General features: G+C 62.0%; 1 protein-coding gene across 1 annotated transcript; it reads left to right on the top strand.

The window, feature by feature from the left end:
* On the top strand, positions 1–27,961 carry NBEAL2 (neurobeachin like 2). Its single transcript, XM_069778403.1, is given in 58 exon segments — positions 1–117; positions 6,328–6,416; positions 6,642–6,806; positions 7,502–7,583; positions 7,664–7,785; positions 7,867–7,949; positions 8,855–8,940; positions 9,437–9,722; positions 9,796–9,902; positions 10,124–10,207; positions 10,333–10,416; positions 10,555–10,653; positions 11,295–11,866; positions 11,958–12,090; positions 12,181–12,300; positions 12,384–12,717; positions 12,817–12,899; positions 13,005–13,097; positions 13,539–13,710; positions 14,248–14,381; positions 14,478–14,637; positions 14,712–14,814; positions 15,371–15,524; positions 15,667–15,825; positions 15,917–16,076; positions 16,255–16,340; positions 16,648–16,760; positions 16,842–16,851; positions 16,922–17,036; positions 17,039–17,316; positions 17,395–17,573; positions 17,648–17,807; positions 19,028–19,165; positions 19,256–19,561; positions 19,777–19,926; positions 20,695–20,852; positions 20,934–21,058; positions 21,263–21,383; positions 21,470–21,627; positions 21,865–22,043; positions 22,046–22,198; positions 22,698–22,793; positions 22,874–22,998; positions 23,082–23,222; positions 23,308–23,438; positions 23,533–23,642; positions 23,754–23,871; positions 23,941–24,038; positions 24,130–24,246; positions 24,340–24,429; positions 24,548–24,657; positions 24,750–24,922; positions 25,197–25,291; positions 25,388–25,504; positions 25,585–25,746; positions 25,827–25,975; positions 26,074–26,209; positions 27,297–27,961. Coding segments are annotated over 58 exon segments (8,217 nt in total). The 5' UTR covers positions 1–66; the 3' UTR covers positions 27,402–27,961.
* Positions 27,962–27,984: the final 23 nt, after the last annotated feature.

Below are 27,984 nucleotides of genomic sequence, written 5' to 3' on the forward strand. Positions count from 1 at the left end.
CCCGGAGATTGGGGGGGGGCGGAGCTGCCCGCCGTGCCGTGCCGTACCGAGCCGTGCCGGCCCGGCATGGCTTCCCGGGAGCGGCTCTACGAGCTTTGGATGCTCTACTTCGCTAAGGTAAGGTCGGCACCGCAGATCTCTGTGCCCCCCCGCCACGGCTTTCCCACCCCCCCGGGGGAGGGGGCACTGTATCCCCTCGCCCCCCCCCCCGCATCCCCCCTGGACCCCCCGCCGCATCCCTTCCCACCTCTCCTAGGGAGACTTGGGGGGGGCCATACCCCCCTTACCCCCAGCCGGGAGGGTTTTTTTTTTGGGGGGGGGGGGGGTGCTGTGTCTGTGTGTGTCCCCTGTGTGTGTGTCCCCCCCCGGGTCCCTGCGCCCCCGCCCGGCAGCAGGTGCGGCCGCGATGACATTGGAGCAACGGCAGCGGGGGGGGGGGCGGCGAATGTGTGTCCTGCCTTTTTGGGGGGGGTGTCATGCTCAGAGGGGACCCCCCCAGCTCCCCCCACCCCCCTTGCCTCCCCCCTCCCTTGTATTTCCCTCCGCTCGGGCAGGTCCCATGGCCGGGGGGGTCCCTAGCCGGCAGCGTGCGGGGACCCCCCCCCCGTCCCACCCCCGAGAGTTTCCCCGCGTTTCGTTTTCTCCTTAATTATCCCCATTCCCAGGTTGCGGGGGGGCAGATCCTGGGGGAGAGGAGACCCCCCCCCATCCACCCCCAAAATGTCACCCCCAGCTCCTGTGCCTGGGGTTTTGGGGTGACCGGCCGGGGTTTGGGGGTGAAGGGGGGGTTATTTCCACCCCAAAACCCCGCCGTGTCCCCGGCACGTGCCCCGGGGACGCCGGGAGGGACGAGGACCCCGGTCCCAACCTTTGGGGGTCACCTCATCCCGCCACGTCCCCCGGCACCCACCGGCTCTTCTGCACCCCAAAACAAAGACACCGCACGTGCACCCCCCCCTTTTTGCTCAGCGTTGGGAAAAGGGGGTGACGCCTCTTTGAGGGTCCCCTCGGTGACGGACGCTGCCGCCCCCCCAATGACCCCAGGCCCGTTTTGGGGTAAAACCAAAATAAATGATTAAATTGTGGAAGCGGGTGCGGGGAGACAAGCCCGGATCGATGGGGAGGATGGGGAATCGGACCGGAGCGTCGGATGCCGGCAGTGCCGGCACCGCGGTTGGGGTCAGGGTTACTCGGCACTGGGGGTGGGACTGGGGGGGGAAAACCCCTAAATCCTCGCTGCGGGGTGCTGGGGAGAAATGGCTTTGGTGGGACAGGTCTGGGGGGGCTCCTACAAGGGACACGTGCCGTGGTGTCCACGGTTGTATGGGGACGCGTGCCATGGAGGTGTCCGTGGCTGTATAGGGACGCGTGCCATGCCGTGGTGTCCACAGTTGTATGGGGACACATGTCATGCCATGGAGGTGTCCATGGTTGTATGGGGACGTGTGCCATGGAGGTGTTCGTGGTTGTATGGGGACACATGCCATGGAGGTGTCCATGGTTGTATGGGAACGTGTGCCATGGAGGTGTCCGTGGTTGTATGGGGACTTGTGCCATGCTATGGTGTCCATGGCTGTATGGGGATGCATGTCATGCCCTGGAGGTGTCCATGGTTACATGGGGACACGTGCCATGTCATGGAGTTCGTGGCTGTATGGGGACACGTGCCATGTTGTGGTGCCCATGGTTGTATGGGGGCTCATGTCATGCCATGGAGGTGTCCATGGTTGTATGGGGACGTGTGCCATGTCATGGAGTTCGTGGCTGTATGGGGACGCGTGCCATGGAGGTGTTTGTGGTTTTATGGGGACACATGCCATGCCGTGGTGTCCATGGCTGCATGGGGACGTGTGCTGTGCCGTAGTGGTGTCCATGGTTGTAGGGGCACATGTGCCGCGCTGTTGGGTTGTACACAGTTGTACAGGGACACGCGCCATTCTGCCGGGGGTGTGCATGGTCATACGGTGGACACGTGCCGTGCCATCGGGTGTGCATGGTCATACGTGGACAGGTGCCACCCCTTTGCACAGGGACACGTGCTGCGTCACGGAGGCGTGCGTGGTCGTACGGGGACGTGTGCCATGCCGTCGGCTGTGCACGGTCACACGGGGCACTCGGATGTACGTGTTCGTATGGGGGACGCATGCCACGCCGTCGGGTGCGCGTGCTCGTACAGGGACACGCGCCACGCCATCGAGGTGCGCACGGTCGTACGGGGACACGTGCCACGCTGTCGGGTGTGCAGGCTTGCACGGGGATGGATGCATCGCCATCGGGGTGTGCGCACTCGCACGGGGGCACGTCCCATGCCATCAGCGTGGGCGCGCTCCCTCGGGGACACGTGCTGCACCACCGGGCTGCGTGCTGCCCCTTGGGGACACGTGCCACGCTCTCGGGGTGTGCACCCTTGCGCGGTGAGCGTGCCACGCTGTCGGGGTGTGCACCCTTGCGAGGTGAGCGTGCCACGCTGTCGGGGTATGCACCCTTGCGAGGTGAGCGTGCCACGCTGTCGGGGTGTGCCCGCTCACCGTGCCGCACCGACAAGGTGGCCGTGCCGCCCCTGAGAGGCACCGGGGCCCAAGGCGGGACCTCGGTGTCACCTCCCCAGCCGGGTCACGCTGCAAAACCGTGCTGGCCTTCGCCACGATGACGTCCCCAAGCACCCGGCGAGGACGAGGCCGCCGGGACGCGTCCCTGGCCTGCGTCAACCTTTTACCGTCCCGCCGCCGGGCTTGTTTTGAGTCTTGAACCCGGGGCAGCGGGTGATGCCAGCGGTCTGAGCGTCACCTCGATGGCGGTGTCCCCCATCCTCGTCCCCTTCCCCGGCTGGTGACATCGGATGAGGGCCGCACGCCGGGAGCGGATGCGTTATCTCTCGTGGCTTTAAAATGGGGCAGAGCTCACGTCACCGCGCCGTCGGCGCCGGCAGGGGACAGGGATGTCCCCAGGGCTGTCCCACAGGGTGGCCGTGGCATGGCGGGTCGGTGCCGGCTGTGTTGTCGTCCCACACCACCCAGGGGGGCTGGCAGGGACCTCAGTGGGCTCCCACCGCCACCACCCCTGGTGTCACCCCCTGGGACTCAAGGGCAGGGAGGTGACAACCTGGTGGCTTTGCCACCGTCACTTTTTTTGGGGGGGTCCGGAGCTCTCGGCAGCGCGGGCGAGGGACGGAGGTGCCGGCACGACGTTCCCAGGCGGCACCGCGCCGGCCGAGCCCAGAAGCCACCCAACAGGCTCTGCCAGCCGGCAACCGGCTGGGACGGGCACCGGCGGGGGCGGCCGCCGGCACCGGCCCGGTGAGCACCGCGCTGGGATGGGACGCCGGCTCCGGGTGGGTGGAGGGGCGATACTGGGCGGGAGGGGAGGGGTGCTGAGAACTGGCAAACTCAACACACCCTGGCTTCGGTCGCACCGTCGCGGGGGTGACGGCAGGATTTGGCTCATGTTTTCGGCACGATCCGGTTATCCGTGGTGTTTGAAACCAACCGGGGCTGGAACCTCGTGCCGTGTGCCGGCTCCGACGGTGATGCCCATCGTCCCGCGTGTCCCATCGCCGCCACCTCCGTGACCTCGGCCGCATCCCTTGGCCCATCCCGGAGCTGCTGGGTGGGCGCACGGCACTGGGGGCAACCGGTGACACCCCGGTACCCCGAAACGATGCCGGGCAGCCAGGCGCGGTGGGAGGAAGCGCCGTTGGGGCGGCGGGTGACTTGGCATTTCCTGATGCTCTGGTGTTTCTTTTTTGGTCGCTTTGCACAAGAGCAAAGCGAGGCAGCGGTGGCGAGAAAAGTGGGGGGGGACATAAAATAACAACAACACCCCCCCCAAACCCCCAACCGCCCCCCCACCATCCCGTCCCGGCTGTGCCGGCGCAGCTCGCCGTGTACTGGGGTCATGGACGGCTGCGGTCACCCCGCCGGCCAGGTAACAGGGGTCTGGGTGGGGGGGACGTGCTGGGGGGGGACAGGGACATCCCCCCCCCCCCGGCTCGCCCCACCGGATGCTGGTGCTTGTGGTTGAGCAGTACCCGGCAGTAAAATGGGGGGGGGGGGGTGAAGGCGGGTTTTGGGGGGGAAATGGGTGACGTGGGGGGGTTGGGGGGTCCGGGGGGCGACTGGGGTGGTGGGGGGTGGGTTTTGGGGGGATGCTGCTGGGAGGGGCCCGAGGTCCCCTCCGTGTCCCCTCCATGTCCTCTCCATCGCGGCGGTGCTGTGGGTGCCTGGGGGGGGTGATCGGGCACCCCGTGTCCCCGGGGGAGTTGGGGGTGGGGGGGCACGTCCCCCGGGGGAGCGGGATGTCCCCGGGGGGGGGGAACGGGGACTGGGACGGGACCTGCCTGGGCTGGGGACATCCCAGGGTGCTGCGTTGGGGCGCTCGGGGACATGGGTGACCCCAAGGGCTGCACTGGGGCGCAGGGGGACAGGGGCGACCCCGGGGTGCTGCGTCGGGTGCCCGGGGCCGTGGGTGACCCCGAGGTGCGATGGGGGTCCCCGTCCCGTTCCCCCCCCCCCCCCCCCAGCCCGGCTCTGCCTGCTGATTGGCTGGCAGCTGCCTGGAGGGGCAGGTGCTCCAGGTGCGGATTGGTTGGCAGGTCCCGGGGGGGCGAGTCGGTCTCTGTAAGGGATTGGCCAGCAGTTTGTCTTTCGGGGGCGGAGGGTCTTGCTGCTGATTGGCCAGCAGTTGGCTGTAGGGGGCAGGCGTCCTGGCTGCTGATTGGACAGCAGTTCTACGGGTTGTGTGGCTCCGGATGCTGATTGGTCAGGAGCTCTATGGGGTGTGCTGATTGGTCAGCAAGCCCAGAGGTTGCGCTGCTCTGGGTTGTGATTGGACAGCAGTCCCACAGGTTGCGCTGCTCTGTGTGCTGATTGGGCAGCGGTTCCACAGGTTGCACTGCTCTGTGTGCTGATTGGGCAGCAGTTTCACAGGTTGCACTGCTCTGTGTGCTGATTGGGCAGCGTCTCCACAGGTTGCGCTGCTCTGTGTGCTGATTGGGCAGCGGTTCCACAGGTTGCGCTGCTCTGTGTGCTGATTGGGCAGCATCTCCACAGGTTGCACTGCTCTGTGTGCTGATTGGTCAGCGGTTCCACAGGTGGCACTGCTCTGTGTGCTGATTGGTCAGCAGTTTCACAGGTTGCACTGCTCTGTGTGCTGATTGGGCAGCGGTTCCACAGGTTGCACTGCTCTGTGTGCTGATTGGGCAGCGGTTCCACAGGTTGCACTGCTCTGTGTGCTGATTGGTCAGCAGTTTCACAGGTTGCACTGCTCTGTGTGCTGATTGGGCAGCGGTTCCACAGGTTGCACTGCTCTGTGTGCTGATTGGGCAGCGGTTCCACAGGTTGCACTGCTCTGTGTGCTGATTGGGCAGCGGTTCCACAGGTTGCACTGCTCTGTGTGCTGATTGGGCAGCGGTTCCACAGGTTGCACTGCTCTGTGTGCTGATTGGGCAGCGTCTCCACAGGTTGCACTGCTCTGTGTGCTGATTGGTCAGCGGTTCCACAGGTTGCACTGCTCTGTGTGCTGATTGGGCAGCATCTCCACAGGTTGCACTGCTCTGTGTGCTGATTGGGCAGCGGTTCCACAGGTTGCACTGCTCTGTGTGCTGATTGGTCAGCAGTTTCACAGGTTGCACTGCTCTGTGTGCTGATTGGGCAGCGGTTCCACAGGTTGCACTGCTCTGTGTGCTGATTGGGCAGCGGTTCCACAGGTTGCACTGCTCTGTGTGCTGATTGGGCAGCGGTTCCACAGGTTGCACTGCTCTGTGTGCTGATTGGGCAGCGTCTCCACAGGTTGCACTGCTCTGTGTGCTGATTGGTCAGCGGTTCCACAGGTTGCACTGCTCTGTGTGCTGATTGGGCAGCATCTCCACAGGTTGCACTGCTCTGTGTGCTGATTGGGCAGCGGTTCCACAGGTTGCACTGCTCTGTGTGCTGATTGGTCAGCAGTTTCACAGGTTGCACTGCTCTGTGTGCTGATTGGGCAGCGGTTCCACAGGTTGCACTGCTCTGTGTGCTGATTGGGCAGCGGTTCCACAGGTTGCACTGCTCTGTGTGCTGATTGGGCAGCGGTTCCACAGGTTGCACTGCTCTGTGTGCTGATTGGGCAGCATCTCCACAGGTTGCGCTGCTCTGATTGCCCATTGGTCAGCGGCTCCCAGGGGTGTGCTCACACCCCCGGTCCCAATTGGCTGGCGGCTCCTGAGGGCGGGGGCAGCGGGGGGGGGGGGGGGAACGGGACCACTCTGGCCGCTGATTGGCTGATACCACCGGGGCGGTGGTCCCTGTGGGATCTGATTGGCCAGCGGCTCCAGCCCCCCCCTCGCCCTTGCAGAAGGACCTCTCCTACCTGCAGCAGTGGCTGGAAGCCTTCGTCATGAACTTCGAGAAGATCATCGCCCTGCCCTCGCTGGAGCCCAGGAGGTGAGGAACACCCCAGCACCCTCGGGTGCTGCGAGGGTGACACCCCGCGGGGGGGGGGGGGGAAGACGACAGCCACAGCTAAATTTGGGGTTTGCCGCGTCAGCTCATCCGCTCTTAGTGGTTTTAAACCATCCGGTCTGAAGCTTGAGGGGGGGTTTGATGGGGCGGCGGGGGGTTTTTGGGGTGGTGGGTCGCATCCTGCCACCCCCGTTTTCCCCATCGCAGGCCGGAGGAGTCGGTGTCGGAGATCCCGGTGCTGCCGCGGGAGGTGCTGCAGGTGCTGAGCCAGCGGCTGGGGCAGTGCGTGGCCCAGGTCCCGCGGGAGGAGGGCGGCGGGGCCAGCCTGGGGCAGGCGCTGCTCCTCCTCAAGTTCTTCATCATCATCTGCAGGTGGGTGACATCCCACCACCACCACTGTGGAGTGGGGGGTGGTCCTGGCTTCCCCCCCACCATGGGGGTTCTTGGTTTCGGTCGTCCCGGCGCTGCAGGATCAGCCCCAAACGCAGCCCAGCTCTGCATGAAGTGCAGCATCCCCCCATCACCTCGAAGTGTAGCATCCCCCTCAAAAAAGTGGATCATCACCCCCCCTGAAGTGCATCACATCACCCCAAAAAGGAGTATTTACCCCGCCCCGAAGCACAGCATCGCCCCCCGAAGCACAGCATCCCCCTCCAAAGCACAGCATCCCCCTCCAAAGCACAGCATCCTTCCCCTGAAGCACAGCATCCCCCCCGAAGCACAGCATCCTTCCCCTGAAGCACAGCATCCCCCCCCGAAGCACAGCATCCCCCCACAAAGTGCATCATTGCTTCCCCCCCCCAAAGTGCATCCCACCCCCCTTGGCCCTTCCACCTCCTGCCAGCCCGCAGAAGGTGATCCCTGGCAGCAGCATCCCCACGAAGCCGTCACCTCCGTGTCCCCAGGACGGGGGGGGAACACAATCCCCCCGTGTCATCCCCCTGCTTCCCAGCCACTGACAGGATTCAGCTGAGGATGTGCCCTGGCTTGCGCCGGCTGCCGCGTTGTCACCCCCAGCCCCCCCACGATGCATTAACCCCCCCAACGCGTTATCCCCCTCCTTGCAGGAACCTGGAAAACATCCAAGCGGACAAAACCCCCGGCTTCATCCCGGAGGTGCTGAAGCTGCTGCGGGTCTGCGCGAGCAAGGTGAGCTCAGCCAGAGGTGGAATTTTTTGGTGGGGGGTTGTGGGGGGGCACGGTTAATCCTGCTCTGGTTTTTCCGGCAGCTGAAGAGCGTCAGGGAGGATGAGCGGAGCGGGATGCAGCTGGAGAGCGGGATGCTCTACGCCCTGCATCTCTGCGAGTGCCTCTTCGACCCCTACCAGACCTGGCGGCGGCAGCTGAGCGGGTGAGCGGGGACCCCCCCGCCTTGCACCCCAAAATCCCCCACCCGCCTCGTGTCCCCTCCACTTCACCCTTCTCTTTCCAGGGAAGTCATCAGCGCGAAGGAGAAGAGTAAATACAAGTTCGCCCCGGCCCCTTTGCCCCCCGAGTTCGGTGCCTTTTTCCAAGGTAAAATGGGGGTCCCGGACCCCCCATCGCCCGCTGCAGCCGGGCTTGGGCTCCGGCAATGGGATCCGGGGGCACGTAGAGGGTCAGTATGGGATCCGTGGGTGCATAGAGCATCCGGGGGCAGATAGAGGGTGCTGCGGTGGGGATGGGATCCAGGAGCACATATAGGATCTGTGGGGGCATCTAGTATGCCGGGGAAGGTATATGATTTGAGGGCGCATATAGGATTCTATACCTGCCTCTGGTTGGCCTATATCTGTGCCTGCAAATAGAGGAGCCTATACCTGCCCCAGGATTACTATTGATCCAAGGACAAATACAGGATCCTATACCTGCTCCAGGACCCCGTATGTGCCCATAGGGGAGGCCAAATATAGGATCCTATACCTGCCCCAGGTTATCCTATACCTGCACCTGCAAATATAGGAGCCTATACCTGTCCCTGGGACCCGGTATGGGCACGTATGTGGTCTCGGGGCCAGGTATAGAATCCTGAAACAGGGATTAAGTCCTGCACGACCTGGGGAGCCTGCAAAAATCAATGCAAAGGGGATTTTTTTCTGGGGAAGCCCCCCAAAAATCCCCCTTGGAGGCAAAGGCGTTGCAAAAAATCACCTAAAGGTCCCAACGCGCCCAACCGCCAGTAAATCCCCAAATGGAACCCTATTTTTGAACAAAACCCTGGTCTTTTTAGTACCAAAAAACCTCCCCCAGCATAACCAGAGCAGCAAAATATTTGAGCATCTTCATGCCCTCCATCATCAACAGGATCCAGCACCTGCATGAGCTGCCTTTTGGGGTGGATTTGGGTGGGAAGAGGAATTCCCCCCCCCCCCCCTTTTTTTTTTTTTTTTTTTTTTCCTGCTTACTCCCCAGAGTAAATCTTTCCCTCCTCATCCTTGCAGAGAGTTTCCAAGCCGGCGGGCAGCTCCCTGAAACACTCCAGCTCCGGCTTATCCATCTTTTCGGGGCCATCCTCTCCGGATCCAAGGTAGCATTGGGAAGCGGATGGGGAGGACTTGGGATCATCATCCAAATGATAAACCCCAAAGTTTTATTTATTCCAAGTGAGATAAATGCTGGAATTAAACCGCTTAATTTTCAGAAGCCTTTAAAAGTCATGTTTAAAATTCCAGCCCTAAATTCAGTGGCTTTACCTTAAAAAATATTAAATTAAAGAGGGGTTTGAGTTGAAGCTGCTGGTTCACCACCAGTTCGGCTCTGGGATGGCAGATGAGAACTTCCTGGCTGAATAAATTTGGGCAGAAATAGGTTTTAATTAGCCCAGTGCTTAAAAATCAGCATTTAATTAATAGCTCTGAAATTTGCTTTAAATTAGTTTGCACGCACCCCGGAGCAGGGTGCAGTGCGACGGGGGCAAAACCTGCAGCGCTGGCGACGTTGGGCTCAGCATTAATAGCTTAAATAAAGGATTTTATACCGCGATAGACGACATAAAGACCCATCTCCCCCCATCACCCCGACAGCCCAACGCGCTGCGGGCCATCACGCCGGCGGCGGTGGAGGTGCTGCTGGGGGTTCTGCAGCGGGGAGGCGGGGGGACCCCCCCGGTCCCCGGGTTGCTGGAGCTGGCGTTACGTGGTGTGGTGGCCGTGGTCCACGTGCTGCACGGCAGCAGTCCCGGCGCCGGCCCCGTGCCGTTGCGTGTCCTCCTGGATGGTTACTTCAGGGTGCTCAATTCGGACCTGCCCGTCGCTTCCTTGGCGCCGGAGGCGGCCGGCGGCCTCATCGCTCTCCGCGTGCTCATGCTGGGTAGGTGGTTGGGGACGGGGATTGGGGACCGCGGGCGTGGGATGGGTGCTGAGCTATCTCCACCTCATTGTAGATGCCATCCCAGCCATGCTAAGCTGTGAGGACCGGCCGGTCCTCCAAGCCATCTTTCTCAGCAACAACTGCTTCGAGCACATCATCCGGCTCCTCCAAAACAGCAAGGTACCAACGTGGCCGCGTTGGTGTCCCTCCCTGGTGACAACAGGGTTGGGCACCGGCATCTCCATCCTCACCCTTCCTGGCTCTAAACGATGCCGGGCCAGGTTGGCTGCACTGCAGCAGCATCCGTGGGATGGGGACCCTCCATAACCCCCTTCCCTCTTCCCCCCACCCCGTACCGGCTGCCGTTCGCCGGGGGCTGATGCCCACCCCATGTCCCACAGCTCTACCTCAGCAGCTCACGGGAGGTGGGTGAAGCCCAGGACGAGGTCCCCGTGCAGTCACCGGAGAAGGATGGGCTCCAGCAGGTATCACGTGGAGCCACCCCATAACCAAGCGGGGCCACCCCATAACCAAACCACCAGGCGTGGTGAGCTGTGTCTCCCATCAACCCCACGGCTCAGCAGACCCACCGCTTCCCATGCCCCCGTAGGTCTTCCACAGCAGCTCCGACGCCATCGCGGTCCATGCCATCGGGGTGCTCACCGCCATCATGCGCAACTCGCCCTCAGCCAAGGTGAGCAGCGGACCAGAGGCGGGGAGAACACCCCAAAAGCGGATGGGTTTGGGCATTTTCACCTTGCGAGGTGGGCTGGGGTGAAAGCGGCATGTGGTGGGGCTCAGCATGGGGTCCCACATGCTCGGGTGCTTGCAGGAGGTGTTCAAGGAACGCATCGGCTATGCCCACCTCTACGAGGTGTTGAGGAGCCAAGGCCAGCCCACCCAATGCCTGCTCCAGGAGCTCCTCAACATGGTGAGCATGCCCGCTTCTCCTCCACACCAAGCAAAGCCCTCGGTGCTGAAGGTTCATGGTGGATCTCGGCCCCCCCGCAGCCCCATTCCTTGCCCCCCAGTCCTCTCCACCCTGCTAGTTTCCCATCAGCTTCCTCCTTGAGGGGTCCTGGGACCATCTTTAGCTTGGAGTCATGCTCAGCTTCGAGTTTTGAGCCCTTTCTGATGTGGTACTGCTCGCTCTGGTACTGCTGGATGCAACAGGGTCTCCAAGGTGCTTAATGCATGGGGATCTCCGGCACGCTTGATGCACGGGGGTTTCCAAAATGCTTGATGAATGGGGCTCTCCAGGGCGCTTGATGCACAGCGGTCTCTGAAATGCTTGATGCATGGGAGTCTCCGAGACACTTGATGCACAAGGGTCTTCAAAATGCTTGATGCACAAGGGTCTCCAAGATTCTTGATGCATGGGGTCTCTAATATGCTTGATACACAGGGTCTCCAAAACTCTTGATGCGCAGGGTCTCCAAAACTCTTGACACGCAGGAGTCTCTGATATGCTTGATGCACAAAGTCTCTGCTGCCAGCCTAGGGTGGCCGGGGGAGGATCCGTCCCTCTCCACGGGGTCGGGGCTACACCAACCAGCTCTTGTGTTTCGGCAGGCAGTGGAGGGCGACCACAGCTCCTTCCCGGTGCGCCCCATCCGCAACGAGCAACCCCTGCTCATCCTGCTGGCCTGGCTGCCGGCGCTGGCGTGCCGGGAGCTGCAGATCTTCCTCTCGGGCTGGTTGCGGCGGCTCTGTGAAGCCTCCCTGCCCAGCCGCCTCACCTGCGTCAAGGCGGGCATGGTGGGGTGCCTGCTGGGTGCCCTGGCCACTGAGCCGGCACTGCCGGCTGCCTGCTCCGAAAATTTACTGGAGCTGCTGCGGGCGCTGGGCAGCCTCTCCATCCGCCCCAGGGAGCTGCGGCAGCTGCTGCGGCTGCTGCGGCACGAGCGGGGTCAGGGACCGCATCCCTACGTGGCGCCCGTCATCCGGGCGCTCTCGGGGATGGCGCGGGTCGAGGGACCCCCACGGGCACTGCAGTGCTTCGACCTGACACCCGGTATGGCGGGGATCATGGTGCCCACCGTCCAGAAGTGGCCTGGCAGCGCCTTCGCCTTCCATGCGTGGTTGTGCCTGAGCGAGGAGGAGCCCGAGCCACCAGCAAGGCCGAAGAGGAGGCAGCTCTATAGGTGATGCTCAATGAAGGGACTGGGGCGGGGGGCTGAGGTGAGAATGAGGAGGGGCAGCACCACCATCCCCACCACACTTCTCCACCACCAGCTTCTTCACGGCCGGTGGGACGGGCTTTGAGGCGTTCTTCACCGCTGGCGGTGTGTTGGTGGTGGCTGTCTGCACCAAGAAGGACTACATGACGGTGGCGTTGCCGGAGTTTGCTTTCAATGACTCTGCTTGGGTGAGCATCATCCCCATCCCTGTCCCCATCCCCACCAGGGGGGGCAACAAGGACACCAGGATGCCTGACGCCCTCTTTCTGTCTCCCCAGCACTGCGTTGACATCGTCCATGTCGCCGGCCGCCGGCCCTTCGGTCAGAACATCGTCAGCATCTACGCCGACGGGCACCTGCGGAAGACGGCGCAGCTCCGCTTCCCCTCCCTCCACGAGGTGGGGGACACCCCCGGCGCCCAGCCAGACCCTTCCCCGTGGCATGCGGCTGGGGGCTAAGCCCGATTCCTTCTCCCTTCCAGTCCTTCACCTCCTGCTGCATCGGCTCCGCGGGCCACCGGACTACCACCACCGCCCCCACCGCTGCCACCAGCCACCCGCTGGCATCCCATGGGCCTGAGCTGGTCTTCCCCCCGCACCCCACACTCGGCCGTTCCCAGTCCGTCCCCGCCGCCCTGGGTCCCCATGCTTGGACCCCCACTCAGCCCCCCACAGAGGGGGTGGTGGCCACCACAGCAGCCGGCAGCCAGGACACGGAGTGGGGTAGCCCTACGTCCCTGGAGGGTCACCTCGGCTCCGTGGCCATCTTCTGCGAGGCTCTGCAGCAAGCCCAGGTCAAGGCGCTCTTCTGTGCAGGTACGTCAGGGTGGGATGCAGGGGATGTCTGCAGGACTGCTGGTGGCAACCGGGGTCTCCTCCACCATGCCCCAGCTCACCCCAGTCTTATTCCACCAGGACCAAATGTCACATCACCGTTTACACTGGAAGGTGACATGGTGGAGCTCAGCAGCAAGCTCTTGCTGTACTACACCCCACAGGTGAGGAGAGCCACCCCCCTGGGGATTGGGACAGCACTGGTAGACCCTCTGCCATAAGTGACATCTCCAGGAGCATGAGGATGCTCCCATGGTGCTCTCTTCTAGGCCTGCAGGAACAACATCTGCCTGGACCTCTCTCCCAGCCACGGCTTGGACGGGAGGCTGACAGGGCACAAGGTGGTCAACTGGGATATCAAGGTATGCTGGGCGTCCTGGCCCATCTACCCCATGGCATGGAGGCAGCTGGGTCTCTCCTTGGGTATGAGGCCAGGGCAGGACCCCCACAGGATGTTGGATGGACCCTAGAGGGACTCTGCTACGTGGTACAGGGTCCACCAAGGACCTGCGTTGACCCATGGGTCCCCTAAGGACCTGTCTGCCCCATAGGTCCTCAACGTCCAGGGTGGGCACCGTGGGTGGTTCAGGGGAACAGGTGCTTTTTGGGGACCTGTTTTAGGTTTGTGCTGTAGGGTGGGTTTGGGCACACCCCGATCGTTGCTAGCCGCAGGGCCTGGCTCTCCCCGGCTTGGGCTGAGCCCATGAGCGAGCAGGATGGACCCCGGGTGCATGTGCAGCCTCTTCCTCTACGCTGCCGTTGCCGCGCAGCACCCAGCAAAGCCTCTCGCCTCTCTCTGGCAGGACGTGGTCAACTGCGTAGGTGGGATGGGCGTGCTGCTGCCCCTGCTCGAGCAAGTGGTGTCCAACAAAGAGGAGCCCGAGGATGAGCAGGAGACCAACGACCTGGTGGGGCCAGAGCTGACGTCCTCCAGGAATGCCCAGGGCATGCTCATCCCGCTGGGAAAGTCCTCAGGTGAGGACCTCGGGGGACGTGGAGCAGGAGCCTTGGGTGGCCGGAGGTAACCCCACTGCCTGGACCAGGCTGGTGTCTACCACGGGCAGGAGAGGTCTTGCCTGAGGCACCAAGAGTTATGGGGTAATGGAGAAACCGTTGGCGTCTTTTAATGGTGTTATGACCCAATTAGTCATAAAAAAGCAGTTCTGGGAAGACAAGGGTGGCTCCAGCCTGCTTACCTCGGGCTCGCCTTTGCCTGAGGTCTCTGATGTCTTATAGTAGGACTGGGTTCACGCGGGAGCCTTTTCCTGTGTAGGTGAAACAGGCTTTCTCCCGATACCCAGCTGCTTATTTCCAAGCTCAGAGCAAATGGAGGTTTCCACTCGCATAAATTTGGGGGAAATAGGAGAACAGGCTGAAAAGTTTGCAGAGAGAAGTTGGCGGTGGGGTCTCCAGGATGCCCTTTGCATCCAGAGGCAGGCAGCCCCGTAGGAAGGTGTTCGGGTGGGCACAGGGCTCACAGCTACCAGTGGGGCTCTGCCCTGTGCCTTGCAGAGAGCAGGCTGGAGAGGAACAGCGTGGCCGCCTTCCTGCTGCTGGTGAAGAACTTCATCCAGAACCACCCGGTGAACCAGGAGAGCCTGGTGCAGTGCCACGGGCCGGCCATCATCGGGGCACTGCTGCAGAAGGTGGGGGCTGCTACCAAAGGCTCCATCCCGCAGTCTTCGGGGACGTTCCCCAAGGAGGACGCCGGGGCTGCAAACCTTCCCTCTCACCCATGGCAGGTCTCCGGCTCGCTGCTGGACATGAGCACATTGATGGCCTCGCAGATCCTGATGGAGCAGGTAGCCTCTGAGGGCAGCGGGCTCCTGCTCCACCTCCTCTACCAACATCTCCTCTTCGATTTCCGTATCTGGAGCAACAGCGACTTTGCCGTCCGCTTAGGTGGGAACTGGGGGTGCTGGGGGTGTTTTCCATCCCAACCGGCCTCTATGGCTACTCACACCTTCTCCCTGCAGGTCACATCCAGTATCTGGCCAACGTCATCAAGGACCACAAGCAGCGCATCCGCAAGAAGTATGGGGTGCAGTATGTCCTCGACTCTATCCGGTCATACTACGGGTGAGCTGCTGCTTGTAGCCTGGACCCCCTAATGCTGATGTGGTGGTGGGCTTCACCCCATGGAGCTGCAGTTTGGGGTAGACACCCTTTGCTTGGGGCAATATCCCCCTTGCAAGCACCTCCTGGGAAAATCTCCCAGTCTGGGAGCATGGTGGTGGGTGCAGGACCTTCCCCTCCCCATGGCCATGCCCCATCCCCAAGCCTCCACCCACATCTGTGACCAGTCAGCCCCAAAATCCACCTCCAGCACCTCTCCAGCAGCACCTTGGATCATGGTGGTTTCTGCAACAAGCTGATCCACTGTTCTTGTCCGACCCGATGCGTTTCCACACGCCCGTGATATTGGGGCTGCTCACACCCTGCAGAGACCCAAATGCGTGGGGTGGACATTTCCCAGTGGGCAGGGCTGGCCAGAAGGGATGTCCACACTGGGCTGTCTTGGAGCTCCTCAGGCTTCATGGTGGGATTTGGGATCGTGCCAGTGGTGGGTGACAAGGGGCAAGAAGGTGGCTCTGCATGTCCCCAGAGGGAATGCCCATGCATGTCCATCCATCAGCACCTCCAGGGAGAAGACCACGGCCACCGACGACATCAAGACAGTGCAGACGTCCCTCTTCAGCTTGGTGAAGGATTTCTTCTGCAGGAGCTTCTCCGGGGAGGAGATGCAGAGCTTGCTGAGCTACGTGGCCGGGGTGCAGGACGAGCAGCAGGTATGGCACCGAGCCACCCTGGTCCCCAAACACCTCAGTGTGCCAAGGGCTGGCCCGGCACTCGGCAGCACGTGGGGAGAAGCTGCCGAGATCGCGGTGGGGCACATGGAGGGCAGTGGACAACCGGCCCCATGTCCTGCAGGTCTGTGGGGCGCTGGAGGTGATCCACAGCCTGCTGAAGGGCTCGCCTGCCCAGGAGCAGCTCTTCGCCTTTCTCTTTGAGCCGGGCCACGTGGAGGTCCTCTTCTCACTGCTAGTGCAGAAGAAGTTTTCGGATGAAGTGAGGGAGAGAGTCTTCAAGGTAAGGCGGGTCCCCAGCACCGACCTCTTGCCATCCCCAGCAGCCAGGGGCTTTGCCGTAGTGGAGCGGCCACCTCTCTCTGTCTCGCCAGGTCCTCTACAAGATGCTGAAGTACGAGAAGGTCCCTGAGCGCAGCAAGAACCGCTTGAAGCTGAAGGATATCGGGTACCAGGGGCTCATCACCTGCCTCAGTGACATCCCCAGCTCCATGCTGCTCTTCCGCTGCCTCTCAGAGCAGGTCCTCGGGGCAGGTACCACGTACCCTGCCAAAAGCAGGCTGGCCCTGGCCACCCATCCTGAACACATGCCATGGGGTCATCACTGGTGGCTTCCCACGAGGCTCAGCTGGTCTTGGGGCTGGGGGGCTTTGGTGGCTTTTGGGGACAGAAGGAGGTGTCCCACCACCATCCTGTCTCTCCTTGTCCGTAGACCCTCCCAACTACAAGGACCTGGTGGCCGTGGTTTACCTGTCCCACCGGGCTGAGCTGACCGTCCGGCTCGATATCTGCCGCAAGGTGAGCAGGGCCATGGATGCAAGGGGCTGTGACCGAGTTGTCGCCCTGGGGCTGAGCTCCCTGGGCACCCAGTCCTGCCTGAACGCAGGGGCCATGGGGATGGTGGTAACACCCCATGCACGGAGTTGCCAGCACGTGGACGTGCCAACATGGAGGTGGTGCAGCCCCAGCATCCCATGATGGTTATGGAGGGTCTGGGGTGCTCAGGACCAAGCATCCTGCCCCTTGGAGGGGCCAAACCCCCCAGGAGCTCCTGCCAGGAGCTGGGGCAACATCATCGGGTCTCCCCCCTCGCTTTCCCTTGCAGCTCTTCCACTTGATCTACGCACAGCAGGACATGGTGAAGCAGCTGGCGAGGTTGGCTGGCTGGCAGGACACGCTCACCAAGCTCTACGTCAAGGAATCCTATGAGTCCCGCCAGCACAGCCTGAGCAATGGGGGCAACGGGGGCTGCCTGGAGCTCCTCCGCCTCTCTGACCCCTCCAGCAAGGAGGGGGTGAGCCCACCACCGGCTGAACTGCAGGAGCTGGACGTCTTCCTGCCGCTGGGCTACGAGGCCTCGGACCAGGAGCTCTCTGAAGGCTTCTCCGACCACTCCATCTCCCCAAGTGGCCGCACCAAGTCCTTCCACTCCTACAACTTCAAGTCTTTCGACTCCTCCGACCGAGCCAGCCGCTCGTCCTCCAACCCTGGTGATGGTCCTCCCTTTGATGGTGTCTACCACCCGCTCTCACCCTTCTCCACCTCACCCTTTGACCTGGGGCTCGACCTGGCCAGCACCAGCTCTATCGCCACGGCCGAGAGCGGTACGCAGACCCCTGCCAGTGGCCCTGGCACCCCCTCTCCCCTGGAAAGCTTCAAGCCCTTCCCGGGACTGCGAGCACGCAAGAGCTCCAGCCTCTCAAACGTCCTGGATGAGAGCAGCTACCAGGACGCGCTGCCCAGTGACAACGTTTCCAACACCAGCAACCCCCAGGTGAGCCCCAGACCATCGTGCCCACCACCCTGGGCTACGCCGGACACCGGACCTCTCACCCTTCCTCTCTGTTGGCAGCAAACGCCCGAGGAGGAGCTGTGCAACCTCTTGACCAACATCGTCTTCTCGGTGACTTGGCGCGGAGTAGAAGGCTGGGACGACGCGGCGTGGAGGGAGCGTGGGCAGGTCTTCTCCGTCCTTACCAAGCTGGGGACAGCGTGCGAGCTGGTGCAGCCCCCCGATGAGATCAAGCGCAGGTGAGTCCTGCCCAGGTCTGGGTGGATGCGTCCCAAGGGAAGACCACCCTACTGAGATGCCTGCTCTCCCACAGCCTGCTGGAGATGATGCTGGAGTCGGCGCTGACGGACCTGAAGGAGTCAGGGCCGGCCGCCCTGCCCGGTCTCACCCACAATGCCCTCAAGCTGCTGCGGCTGCTCCAGGACTTCTTGTTCTCCGAGGGACACAACAACCAGGCCCTGTGGAGCGAGAAGGTGGATGGGCATGAGCAGGGGTTCCTGATACCAAACCCAAGCTCTGAACCCTAATGCTAACCCCTAACCCCTGATGTTAGCCCTAACCCTAAACCCTGCCCCTACCTGCAGCCTTGGAACCTAACCTTAGAAAATAACCTGTGTCTTAATCCTAAACCCTAACCCTAACCCATAACCGCTAAATCAAACCCTAACCCCTAAACCCAAACCTTAGCCCTAGCCGTATGCCCTTGCCATAAACCCCGACTCTAACCCTAAGCCTTTAACCCTAACCCTGCACCCTTGTTGTGAAGCCCAATCCTGTACCCTAGCCCTGACCCCTAATTCTAATCCTTAACCCCAATCCTACAAATTTACCATAAACCCAAATCCAATACTCTAATCCTATATGCTAAAATCTAACCCTAAACCCTAACCCCTAATCCTAAACTTTAACCTTAACCTTACACCCTTACCATAAATCCAACCCTCTATCCCTATACCCTAAGCCCTAACCCTAAACCATAACTCTAACTCATAACCTGTAAATCTAACCATACCTCCTAAATCCTAATCCTAAACCTTAATCCTACATCCTTGTTGTAAACCCCAACCCTTAACCCTAATCTTAATCCTTAACCCTACATCCTTACTGTAACCAAAACCCTAGCCTTAACTCATAATGTGTAATGTAACCGTACCTCCTAAATCCAAATCCGAAACCTTAACCCTAGGTCCTTGCCATAAACCTCAGCCCTAACCCCAATTCTATACACTACCCCTAACCCCAATCCTAACCCTTAACCCAAACCCTACACCCTTACTGTAAACTGAAATGCTAATCCTATACCCTGTGCCCTAACCTTAATTCATAAATCTAACTGTACTTCCTAAATCCTAATCCTAAACCTTAACCCTACATCCTTGCCATAAACCTCAACCCTAACCCCAAGCCTAACCCTTAACCCTAACCCTACACCCTTACCATAAACCCATACCTTACTCCCCAACCCATAACCGTCATGCCAAACCCTAACTAGTTTGTCATTAAAGTTATGAGTTGGGGCTCTACCCTACCCCGAAACCCTAATCCTAACCCCTACCCATAACCCAAACCCATGTCAAGCAAAACCAAGGGTGGCTGGGTGATGGGGACGCAGACCTGGTGGCTTTGCACCTGCCCAGCTGGAGAAGTGGAGGGTGCATGGCCAGGCGGGGGGCTCACTGTGCCCCCCCCCCAGATCTACGAGGGGGTGAGCAGTCTGCTGGACAAGCTGGGCGTCTGGTACCACCTGGCCAACGGCACCTCCGACCTCAAGGAGATGGCCCAGACGGGTCTACGCATCCTCGTGGGCTACATCATGCTGCAGGACCCCCAGGTGGGTCACCCTTTCCTGGGGCTCTGGGTGAGACCCCAGCCCTTGGGGCAGGGCTGGTGGCCCCATCTGACATCCCATGTACCCCCCCAGCTGCACTCGCTGGCGTATGTGAAGTTGCACAGCCTGTTGCAGACCGCCTCAGCCCCCAAAAAGGACGAGGCTTGCTACCTGCTGGGCAAGCTGGAGACCCCGCTGCGACGCTCACTGGACGCCAAGTCAGAGACCTTCTCCTGGCTGGTGCCCATCGTCCGTACGCTCATGGACCAGTGCTATGAGACCCTGCAGCTGCAGCTCTTCCTCCCCTCGTTGCCCCCCACCAACGGCAGCCCCACATTCTACGAGGACTTCCAGCTCTTCTGCACCACCCCGGAGTGGAGGGGCTTCATCGAGAAGCACGTGGGTGCCGTGGGACGTGGGGTGGCATCGCTGATGGGGAACACCTTCCCAGGCTTAGAGATGGGCCCATACTGCAGTGGGGTGCCCAGGTCACCACCGGGTTGGGACAGCCTGCAAGGGTGACCTCCAGGGCAGGGATGCTCATAGCCTGGATGATGGTTGGTGGGTGCCAAGCCCTGCAAACACCTCCCCTTTCATCCCGGTTCTCTTGGTAGGTGCAGCCCACCATGGCCCAGTTTGAGATGGACACCTTTGCCAAGAGCCACGACCACATGTCCAATTTCTGGAACGCCTGCTACGATGCCATGATGAGCAGTTCCCAGCGGCGGGAGCAGGAGAAGGCGGCCAGCTGCAAGATGTTCCAGGTACTGCCTGCTCTTCACCCCGGGGACATCACCCTGGGGATGTGCTCCTCATCCTGGGGGACATGCTCCTCACCCCAAGGATGTCATCCAGGGGGTGTGCTCCTCGCTCTGGGGATGTCATCCTGGGGACATGCTCCTCACCCCAGGCACATGCTCCTCACCCTGGAGACATTAATCCTGGGAATGTGCTCTTCATCCTGGGGATGTCATTCTGGGGAGATCTTCCTCACTCTAGGGACATTGTCCTCAGGATGTGCTCCTCATCCTGGGGACATCATTCCGGGGACATGCTCCTCATCCCAGGGACATCATCCTGGGGATGTTCTCATCATCCCAGGGATGTCATTCCAGGGATGTGCTCCTCACCCTGGGTACATGTTCCTCTCCCCAAGGACATCACCCTGGGGATATGCTCCTTGCTCTGGAGATGTCATCCCAGGGACATGCTCCTCACCCTGGGGACTTTAATCCTGGAGACATGCTCTTCAACCCAGGGATGTCATCCTGGGGACATGCTCCTTACCCTGGGGACATTGCTCCTCATCCTGAAGACATTATCCCAGGGATGTGCTCCTCATCCCAGGAACATTATCCCAGGGCTGTGCTCATCATCCTGGGGACATCATCCCAGGAATGTGCTCCTCACCCCAAGTATATCGTCCTGGAGATATTCTCCTTGTCCTGGGAATGTCACCCCATGGACCTGCTCCTCACTTTGGGGATGTCCCCAAGCCCTGCTTCCACTTCATTCTCCTGCTCCCTCGGCAGGAGCTGGTGCTGGAGCCGGCGGCGAAGCGCTCCAAGGCGGAAAACACCCGGCACGCCAATGTGCTGAAGCAAGCCACCAACCACCACAGCACCGTGCTGAAGCAGTGGCGGTCTCTGTGCCGCCTCCTCACCTCGCCCCGCTCCGCCTGGGCAGACCGGTGAGCCCCCTGCTTTGGTCCCCAGGGAGGGGTGGCACGGCTGGGGGTCCCCGGCGTGCCTCACACCCGCCTGCCGCCCAGGAACCCACCAGAGGTTCGCTGGAAGCTGTCGAGTGCCGAGACCTACTCCCGGATGAGGCTGAAGCTGGTGCCCAACTTGAATTTCGACCAACACTTGGAGGCCAGCGCCCTACGGGACAACTTGGGTGAGGCTGATGGGAGTGGGACACCCGGGAGTCCCTCCGTGCCATGGGCGAGGGGATGCCACCGGTTGGATGCACATGGTGGGGTTGAGCTGGGAGCCATCAGGGACCCCGTTGGGGTTGGGGGGTGGGATGGGGGCCCTTCGCAGGGCTTGTGCCCCAGCTGTGGGGGACCAGGGGAGCCTGCTGACCCCCTCCTCGTTTCAGGAGCCGACCACCTCCACAACCCTGCCGAGTCTCTCCCACTTGCCATGGCCAAGGAGGCCAAGGTCAGCGAGCTGGAGGATGACCAACTGGCCGAAGAGGACCTCCCAGTCCTGGACAACCAGTGAGTGTCCCCATCCCCTGCCATGGCGTTGGCTTGCCCAGGCTGGGGGTGTCACCGGGGTCTCCTCACCCTCCTGTGTCACCCAGGGCTGAGCCCAAGGAGCAGAACCAGCGGGAGAAGCTGGTGGTCTCAGAGGACTGCGAGCTCATCACGACGGTGGCCGTCGTCCCCGGCCGCCTGGAGGTGACGACCCAGCACGTCTACTTCTATGACGGCAGCAGCGAGAAGGAGGAGACGGAGGGAGGTAACGACGTGTGCTCCTCAGGGGGTCCCTGCAGCAAGGCGGGGTGAGGAACCCCCCCACCCATCCCATCCCATCCCATCTCCCCCAGAAGCCCATCATGCCGGGTGCTGGTTGTTTTGGGGGTGGGGTCCTCCGAGCCCCAGGGTGACGCTGACCTCCATCCCTGCCTCGGGAATGGGGGTCCGGGTGGATGGTGACACCCACGGGGCTCTGTGCCCGCCCCCCCCATCTCGGCAGGGATCGGCTACGACTTCAAGCGCCCCTTGTCCCACCTGCGCGAGGTCCACCTGCGCCGCTACAACCTGCGCCGCTCCGCGCTCGAGCTCTTTTTCATCGACCAGGCCAACTATTTCCTCAACTTCAAAAAAAAGGTGGTGGCACCCTTCCCCCCCACCAAACCCCTCCCAGGGCCACGGTACTGCCCAGGCTCCAGCCACTCCACGTCCTCCCCCCATCCCCCCAGGTGAGGAACAAGGTGTACTCCTGCATCCTTGGCCTGCGTCCCCCCAACCAGATCTACTTTGGCAGCCGGTCGCCCCAGGAACTACTGAAAGCCTCGGGGCTCACCCAGGTAGATGGCAAAAGGGGGAGTGTACCAGCATGGGATGGGGATGCCCATGGGACCGGGGGTGGCCACGGGTTGGAGATGGCCGTGGGACCGGGGATGGTCATGGGTTGGAGATGGCAGTGGGACTGGGGATGCCCATGGGACTGGGGTGGCCACGGGTTGGAGATGGCCGTGGGACCGGGGATGGTCATGGTTGGAGATGGCCGTGGGACCGGGGATGGCCATGGGACCAGCGATGGTCATGGGTTGGAGATGGCAGTGGGACTAGGGATGGCCATGGGACTGGGGTGGTCATGGGTTGGAGATGGCCATGGGACGAGAGATGGCTATGGGGTGGGGGATGGCTATGGGACCAGGGATGGCCACGGAATGGGGATAGCTGTGGGACCAGGGACAGCCGTGGGACCAGGGATGGCCATGGGACAGGCACAGCCTTGGGGTGGGGTGTCTGCCCCATCTCCTTCCCCCCCAGCTGATGTCAACCACCCTCCCTTCGCTCCAGAAATGGGTCCTGCGGGAGATCTCCAACTTCGAGTATCTCATGCAGCTGAATACGATCGCGGGGCGCACCTACAACGACCTCTCCCAGTACCCTGTGGTGAGCCCCATGCCCCCCCCACCATCCCCCCAGTGAGCCCGTGCCCCCCCCAGCCTCACCCACCTCCCACCCCCACCCAGTTCCCCTGGATCCTGCGGGATTATGTCTCAGAGACCCTCGACCTCACCAACCCGGACGTCTTTCGGGACCTGTCGAAGCCCATTGGGGTGGCCAACGAGCGGCACGCCCGGGACGTGAAGGAGAAGTGAGTACCCCTAAAATGTGGGACGGGGGATGCGGGGAGCACCTGGCTGGCTCCCGGTGGACCCCCCGCCACCTCGTCCCCAGGTACGAGAGCTTCGAGGACCCCACGGGCACTGTGGACAAGTTCCACTACGGCACACACTACTCCAACGCGGCGGGCGTCATGCACTACCTGATCCGCACTGAGCCCTTCACCACCCTCCACATCCAGCTGCAGAGCGGCAGGTGGGCACCCAGTGGGTGAACCCCAGGGAGGGGACATCAAGGTGGGGGGATGAGTGGGCTCCAACCAGGTGTCCTCTGCCACCAGGTTTGACTGCTCGGACCGGCAGTTCCACTCAGTGCCGGCGGCATGGCAAGCCCGCATGGAGAACCCCGTGGACGTCAAGGAGCTCATCCCTGAGTTCTTCTACTTCCCTGAGTTCCTGGAGAACCAGAACGGTAAGGGGCACCCATCATCCCCACCATGGGGACAGCACCCACGGGAGCACGGCGGGGGTCGGTGTCCTTCACCCCCTGCCTGCTCTGCCTGCAGGCTTCGACCTGGGCTGCCTGCAGCTCTCCAACGAGAAGGTGGGCGACGTGGTGCTGCCCCGGTGGGCACGCTCCCGCGAGGACTTCATCTACCAGCACCGCAAAGCCCTGGTGAGATGGTGGAACTCACCCCAACCCCTCCTCTACTCCCACCCCTGGTGGGGTTGTTACAGGGGGGTGGTGGGCATTCCTGGCCCACCCTGATGCCCCATCCTTGGACAGGAGTCAGAGTATGTCTCAGCCCACCTCCACGAGTGGATCGACCTCATTTTTGGGTACAAGCAACGGGGCCCGGCCGCCGTGGAGGCCCTCAATGTCTTCTACTACTGCACCTATGAGGGTGAGCCGTGGGGCAGGGAAGTCGGGGGGTGCCTGCCAGGTGGCCCCCCATGACCATCCCCATCCCCAGGGGCCGTGGACCTGGACGCCATTGCCGATGAGACGCAGAGGAAGGCTCTGGAGGGCATCATCAGCAACTTTGGGCAGACACCCTGCCAGCTGCTCAAGGTAGCTTTTACCCCCACCCCCAAAAAATAGCCCCTTTTGGGGGGGGCACCCCCCTTCTCATGGGTTCCCTCGGCCCCCCCCCCACCTCCAGGAACCTCATCCTGCCCGGCTGTCAGCAGAGAGCGCTGCCCGGAGGCTGGCCCGCCTCGACACCCGGTCGCCCAACGTCTTCGAGAACCTGGACCAGCTCAAGTCTTTCTTTGTGGAGGTGAGGACAACCCCGGGAGGGGGGTCCCTGGCCAGGACTGGGGGGTTTTGGTGGTGGCCAGGAGGGTGCCCACTGGTTGCTGTCTCCCCACAGGGCATCAGCGATGGGGTGGCCCTGGTGCAAGCCGTGGTCCCCAAGAACCAGGCGCACTCCTTCATCACTCAGGGATCACCCGACGTCCTGGTGAGCGCAGGGAAACTGAGGCATGGGTGCATGCTGCTAGCCCAGGGGGACCGGGACCAAACCCCAGGAGGACTTCAGTGGTGGGAGCTCTGTCACCTCCATCTCCATCTCTGTCCAGGTCACCGTGAGTGCCAATGGCTTGTTGGGGACCCATAACTGGTTACCCTACGACAAGAACATCTCCAACTACTTCAGCTTCACCAAAGACCCCACCGTCTCCAACGCAAAGTGAGTCGGGCACGTGGTCCCCAGGGATGGTCCCCGGAGGTGCCACCAGCCCACCCACGGCTCTCCCACCGTCCCGTGTCCTTCCCCACCAGGACCCAGCGCTTCCTGCAGGGCCCCTTCGCCCCCGGCGCAGACCTCTGCTCCCGCACGCTGGCCGTGTCTCCCGATGGGAAGCTGCTCTTCAGTGGGGGACATTGGGACAACAGCCTCCGCGTCACCTTGCTGGCCAAAGGGAAGGTCGTTGGGCACATCACCCGGCACATAGGTACATCCTCCTCCGACGATGAAGGTCCGATGGTGCCCCAGTGGGTTTGTAAGGGCCATGGGGGGAGGCAGGGGACACGTGAGCGGGCAGGGGACATCTCCCAGTGTCTCCCATCTTCTGGGGACAGTCCAGGCTCCATCTCAGAGCCGTAGTGGGGTTGGGTTAGCAGCATCTCCACACTCCAAAACGCATCTTGGCGCCGTCCCACGGGGTCGGGGTGCCGAGCGTGGTGGGATGGGACCAGCACTTCACGGTGTCCCTCTGGGTGTCACAGACATTGTCACCTGCCTGGCGCTTGACCTCTGCGGCATCTACCTCATTTCTGGGTCCCGGGACACCACCTGCATGGTGTGGCAGGTCCTACAGCAGGTAGGAGGTTGACCCTTACCCCACGCTCCAGCCAGAGGGGAGCTCACGGTGGGCACTGCCACTAGGTCACTGAGGTCCCCATGTCCCCAACACCAGGGTGGGTTTTCCAGCGGCTTGGCTCCCAAACCCGTCCAGGTCCTGTACGGCCACGACGCTGAGGTGACGTGCGTGGCCATCAGCACCGAGCTGGACATGGCGGTCTCGGGCTCCAAGGTGAGCAAGCTGGGGTGGTGGGGTGGGCGGCGGGGTGGGAAGTGCCACCATCATCGCCTTGTGTCCCCTTCCTCCTGTAGGATGGCACCATCATCATCCACACCATCCGCCGGGGTCTCTTCATTCGGTCCCTGCAGCCGCCCGGCGAGACCTCACCACCCGCCGTCCTCTCCCACCTGGCCGTGGGGCCGGAGGGGCAGGTGGTCGCCCAAACCGCTGTGGGTCAACGAGCCTGCTTGAAGGTATGGCCGGGTGTCCCCGTGTCCTCCCCCTCGTCACCATCAGCGCGTGTGTTCCCCCCCGTCTTCGCTCTGTCTTTCAGGACAGGTTTGCGCTGCACCTCTACTCGGTGAACGGGAAGCACCTCTCCTCCGTCCCGCTGGACGAGGAGGTGACGGCCATGTGTCTGACGGAGGAGTTTGTGGTGCTGGGAACCATGCAGTGCGGGCTGGAGATCCGTGACCTCCAGAGGTGAGGGCTACCACCCACCTTGTCCCACCCCAACCACCCCCTTGGGGTGCCCTAGGGGGGGCTCAAGGGGTCCCATCCCACCACTCGTCTTCTCACAGCCTCAGGGCGGCTGTGCCCCCCGTGCCCATGCGGGTGCCCATCCACAGCGTGTCCGTCACCAAGGAGAAGAGTCACATCTTGGTGGGGTTGGAGGATGGCAAGCTCATCGTGGTGGGAGCCGGGCAGCCTGCTGAGGTGAGCGTGGATCCCCACCCCAGGCGGTGATGTGTGGCTGGGCGGGGTCATGCCTCGGTGTCCACTGGGTGCTGCTGGGCTTGGGGACCTCTGCTTGTCCTCCTTGGTCTCCAGAGCAATGGTACAGGGGTGGCATGGGGTGGCACGGGGGAGATATTGGGAAGGAGATATGGGAAAGGGTGGAGGTGGGGATGGAGGAGATGGAAGGGATGGAGATGGGGATGGAGATGGATGGGGAGGAGGAGATGGATGGGGAGGAGGAGATGGAGATGGAGGTGGATGAGGAGATGGAGATGGAGATGGAGGTGGATGGGGAGGAGGAGATGGAGATGGAGGTGGATGGGGAGGAGGAGATGGAGATGGAGGTGGATGGGGAGGAGGAGATGGAGATGGATGGGGAGGAGGAGATGGAGATGGAGATGGATGGGGAGGAGGAGATGGAGATGGAGATGGATGGGGAGGAGGAGGTGGAGATGGAGGTGGATGGGGAGGAGGAGATGGAGATGGAGATGGATGGGGAGGAGGAGATGGAGATGGAGATGGATGGGGAGGAGGAGATGGAGATGGAGATGGATGGGGAGGAGGAGATGGAGATGGAGGTGGATGGGGAGGAGGAGATGGAGATGGAGGTGGAGATGGAGGTGGATGGGGAGGAGGAGATGGGGAAAAGGAAAGGGATGAGGAGATGGGGAAGGGGATGAGGAGATGGAGATAGGGAAGGGGATGGTGGGTGAATGGCAATGAAGAAGGGGTTGGGAAAGAGTTGGGGGTGCGGATGGGGAAGGGGATGGGAGAGGGGATGGAGATAAGGATTTGGAAGGGGAAGGGGATGAGTGTGGATGGAGCAAAGGATGGGGTTTGGAAGGGGTTGTGTGATGGGGAAGGGGCTGGGGGTGATGGATGTTTGGAAGAGGATCAGGTGGAGAAGGGGATGAGGGCGGGGATTTGGAAGGGAATGGGGATGGAGAAGTTGATGAGAATGGGGATGCATAAAGAGAATTGGGATTCAGAAGTGAATGTGGAAGGCGGGGAAGGGGCCAGGGACATCGGGTGGGTGCTCATCCCCCTGCCCCCCCCCCGCCCCCAGGTGCGGCCGGGCCAGTTCCACCGGCGGCTGTGGCGTTCCACGCGGCGCATCTCCCAGGTCTCAGCTGGCGAGACGGAGTACAACCCCGCCGAGGGCAAGTCCTAGGCTGGCACCCACCACCCACCCAGGGTGCCCCGTGGGCCCCCCCACTCTGCCCGGCACAGAGAGAAGGGGGGACCCCTGCGCCCCACAAAGCCCGGGGGGGGTCGGAGAGCCCCGTGCTGCCTGCTCAGCCCATTGCCCGTGGCCTTATCCAGCCCCCGGTGGGGTGGGGGGCACAGAATTGCCACACACACACCACCACACCCCCCCCACCAAATTTTAGGGGGACGCGTCCCCCCTTCCCACGGAGGGACGGGCGCAAGGAGGAGGCGGGGGACCCCTCGCTGGGAAGGGGGGTGCCACGTCCATTGCCCCCCCCACACACTCTGCCATACCCGCTGGCCAGGAGCCGGCCGGTGTGTGTGTGTGTCCCACTTTTTTTTTTTTTTTCTATCCATTTTTAGATCTTTTACAGAAAAAAAAAAAAGAAAAAATTAATATATCTATGGGAAATAAATGTGTGCAAGGCCCTTGTCTGCTCTGCGCCGGTTGGAGGGGGAGGTGACACCCCCTCTCCCGTGTCCCCCCCCTCTCCAGTCTGTGTGTGTCCCCCCCTTTCTGTCTGCCCTACATAGCAGGGCCGTCC

Source organism: Haliaeetus albicilla, chromosome 2 (assembly GCF_947461875.1).
Source record: "Haliaeetus albicilla chromosome 2, bHalAlb1.1, whole genome shotgun sequence".
Taxonomy (NCBI): Eukaryota; Metazoa; Chordata; class Aves; order Accipitriformes; family Accipitridae; genus Haliaeetus; species Haliaeetus albicilla.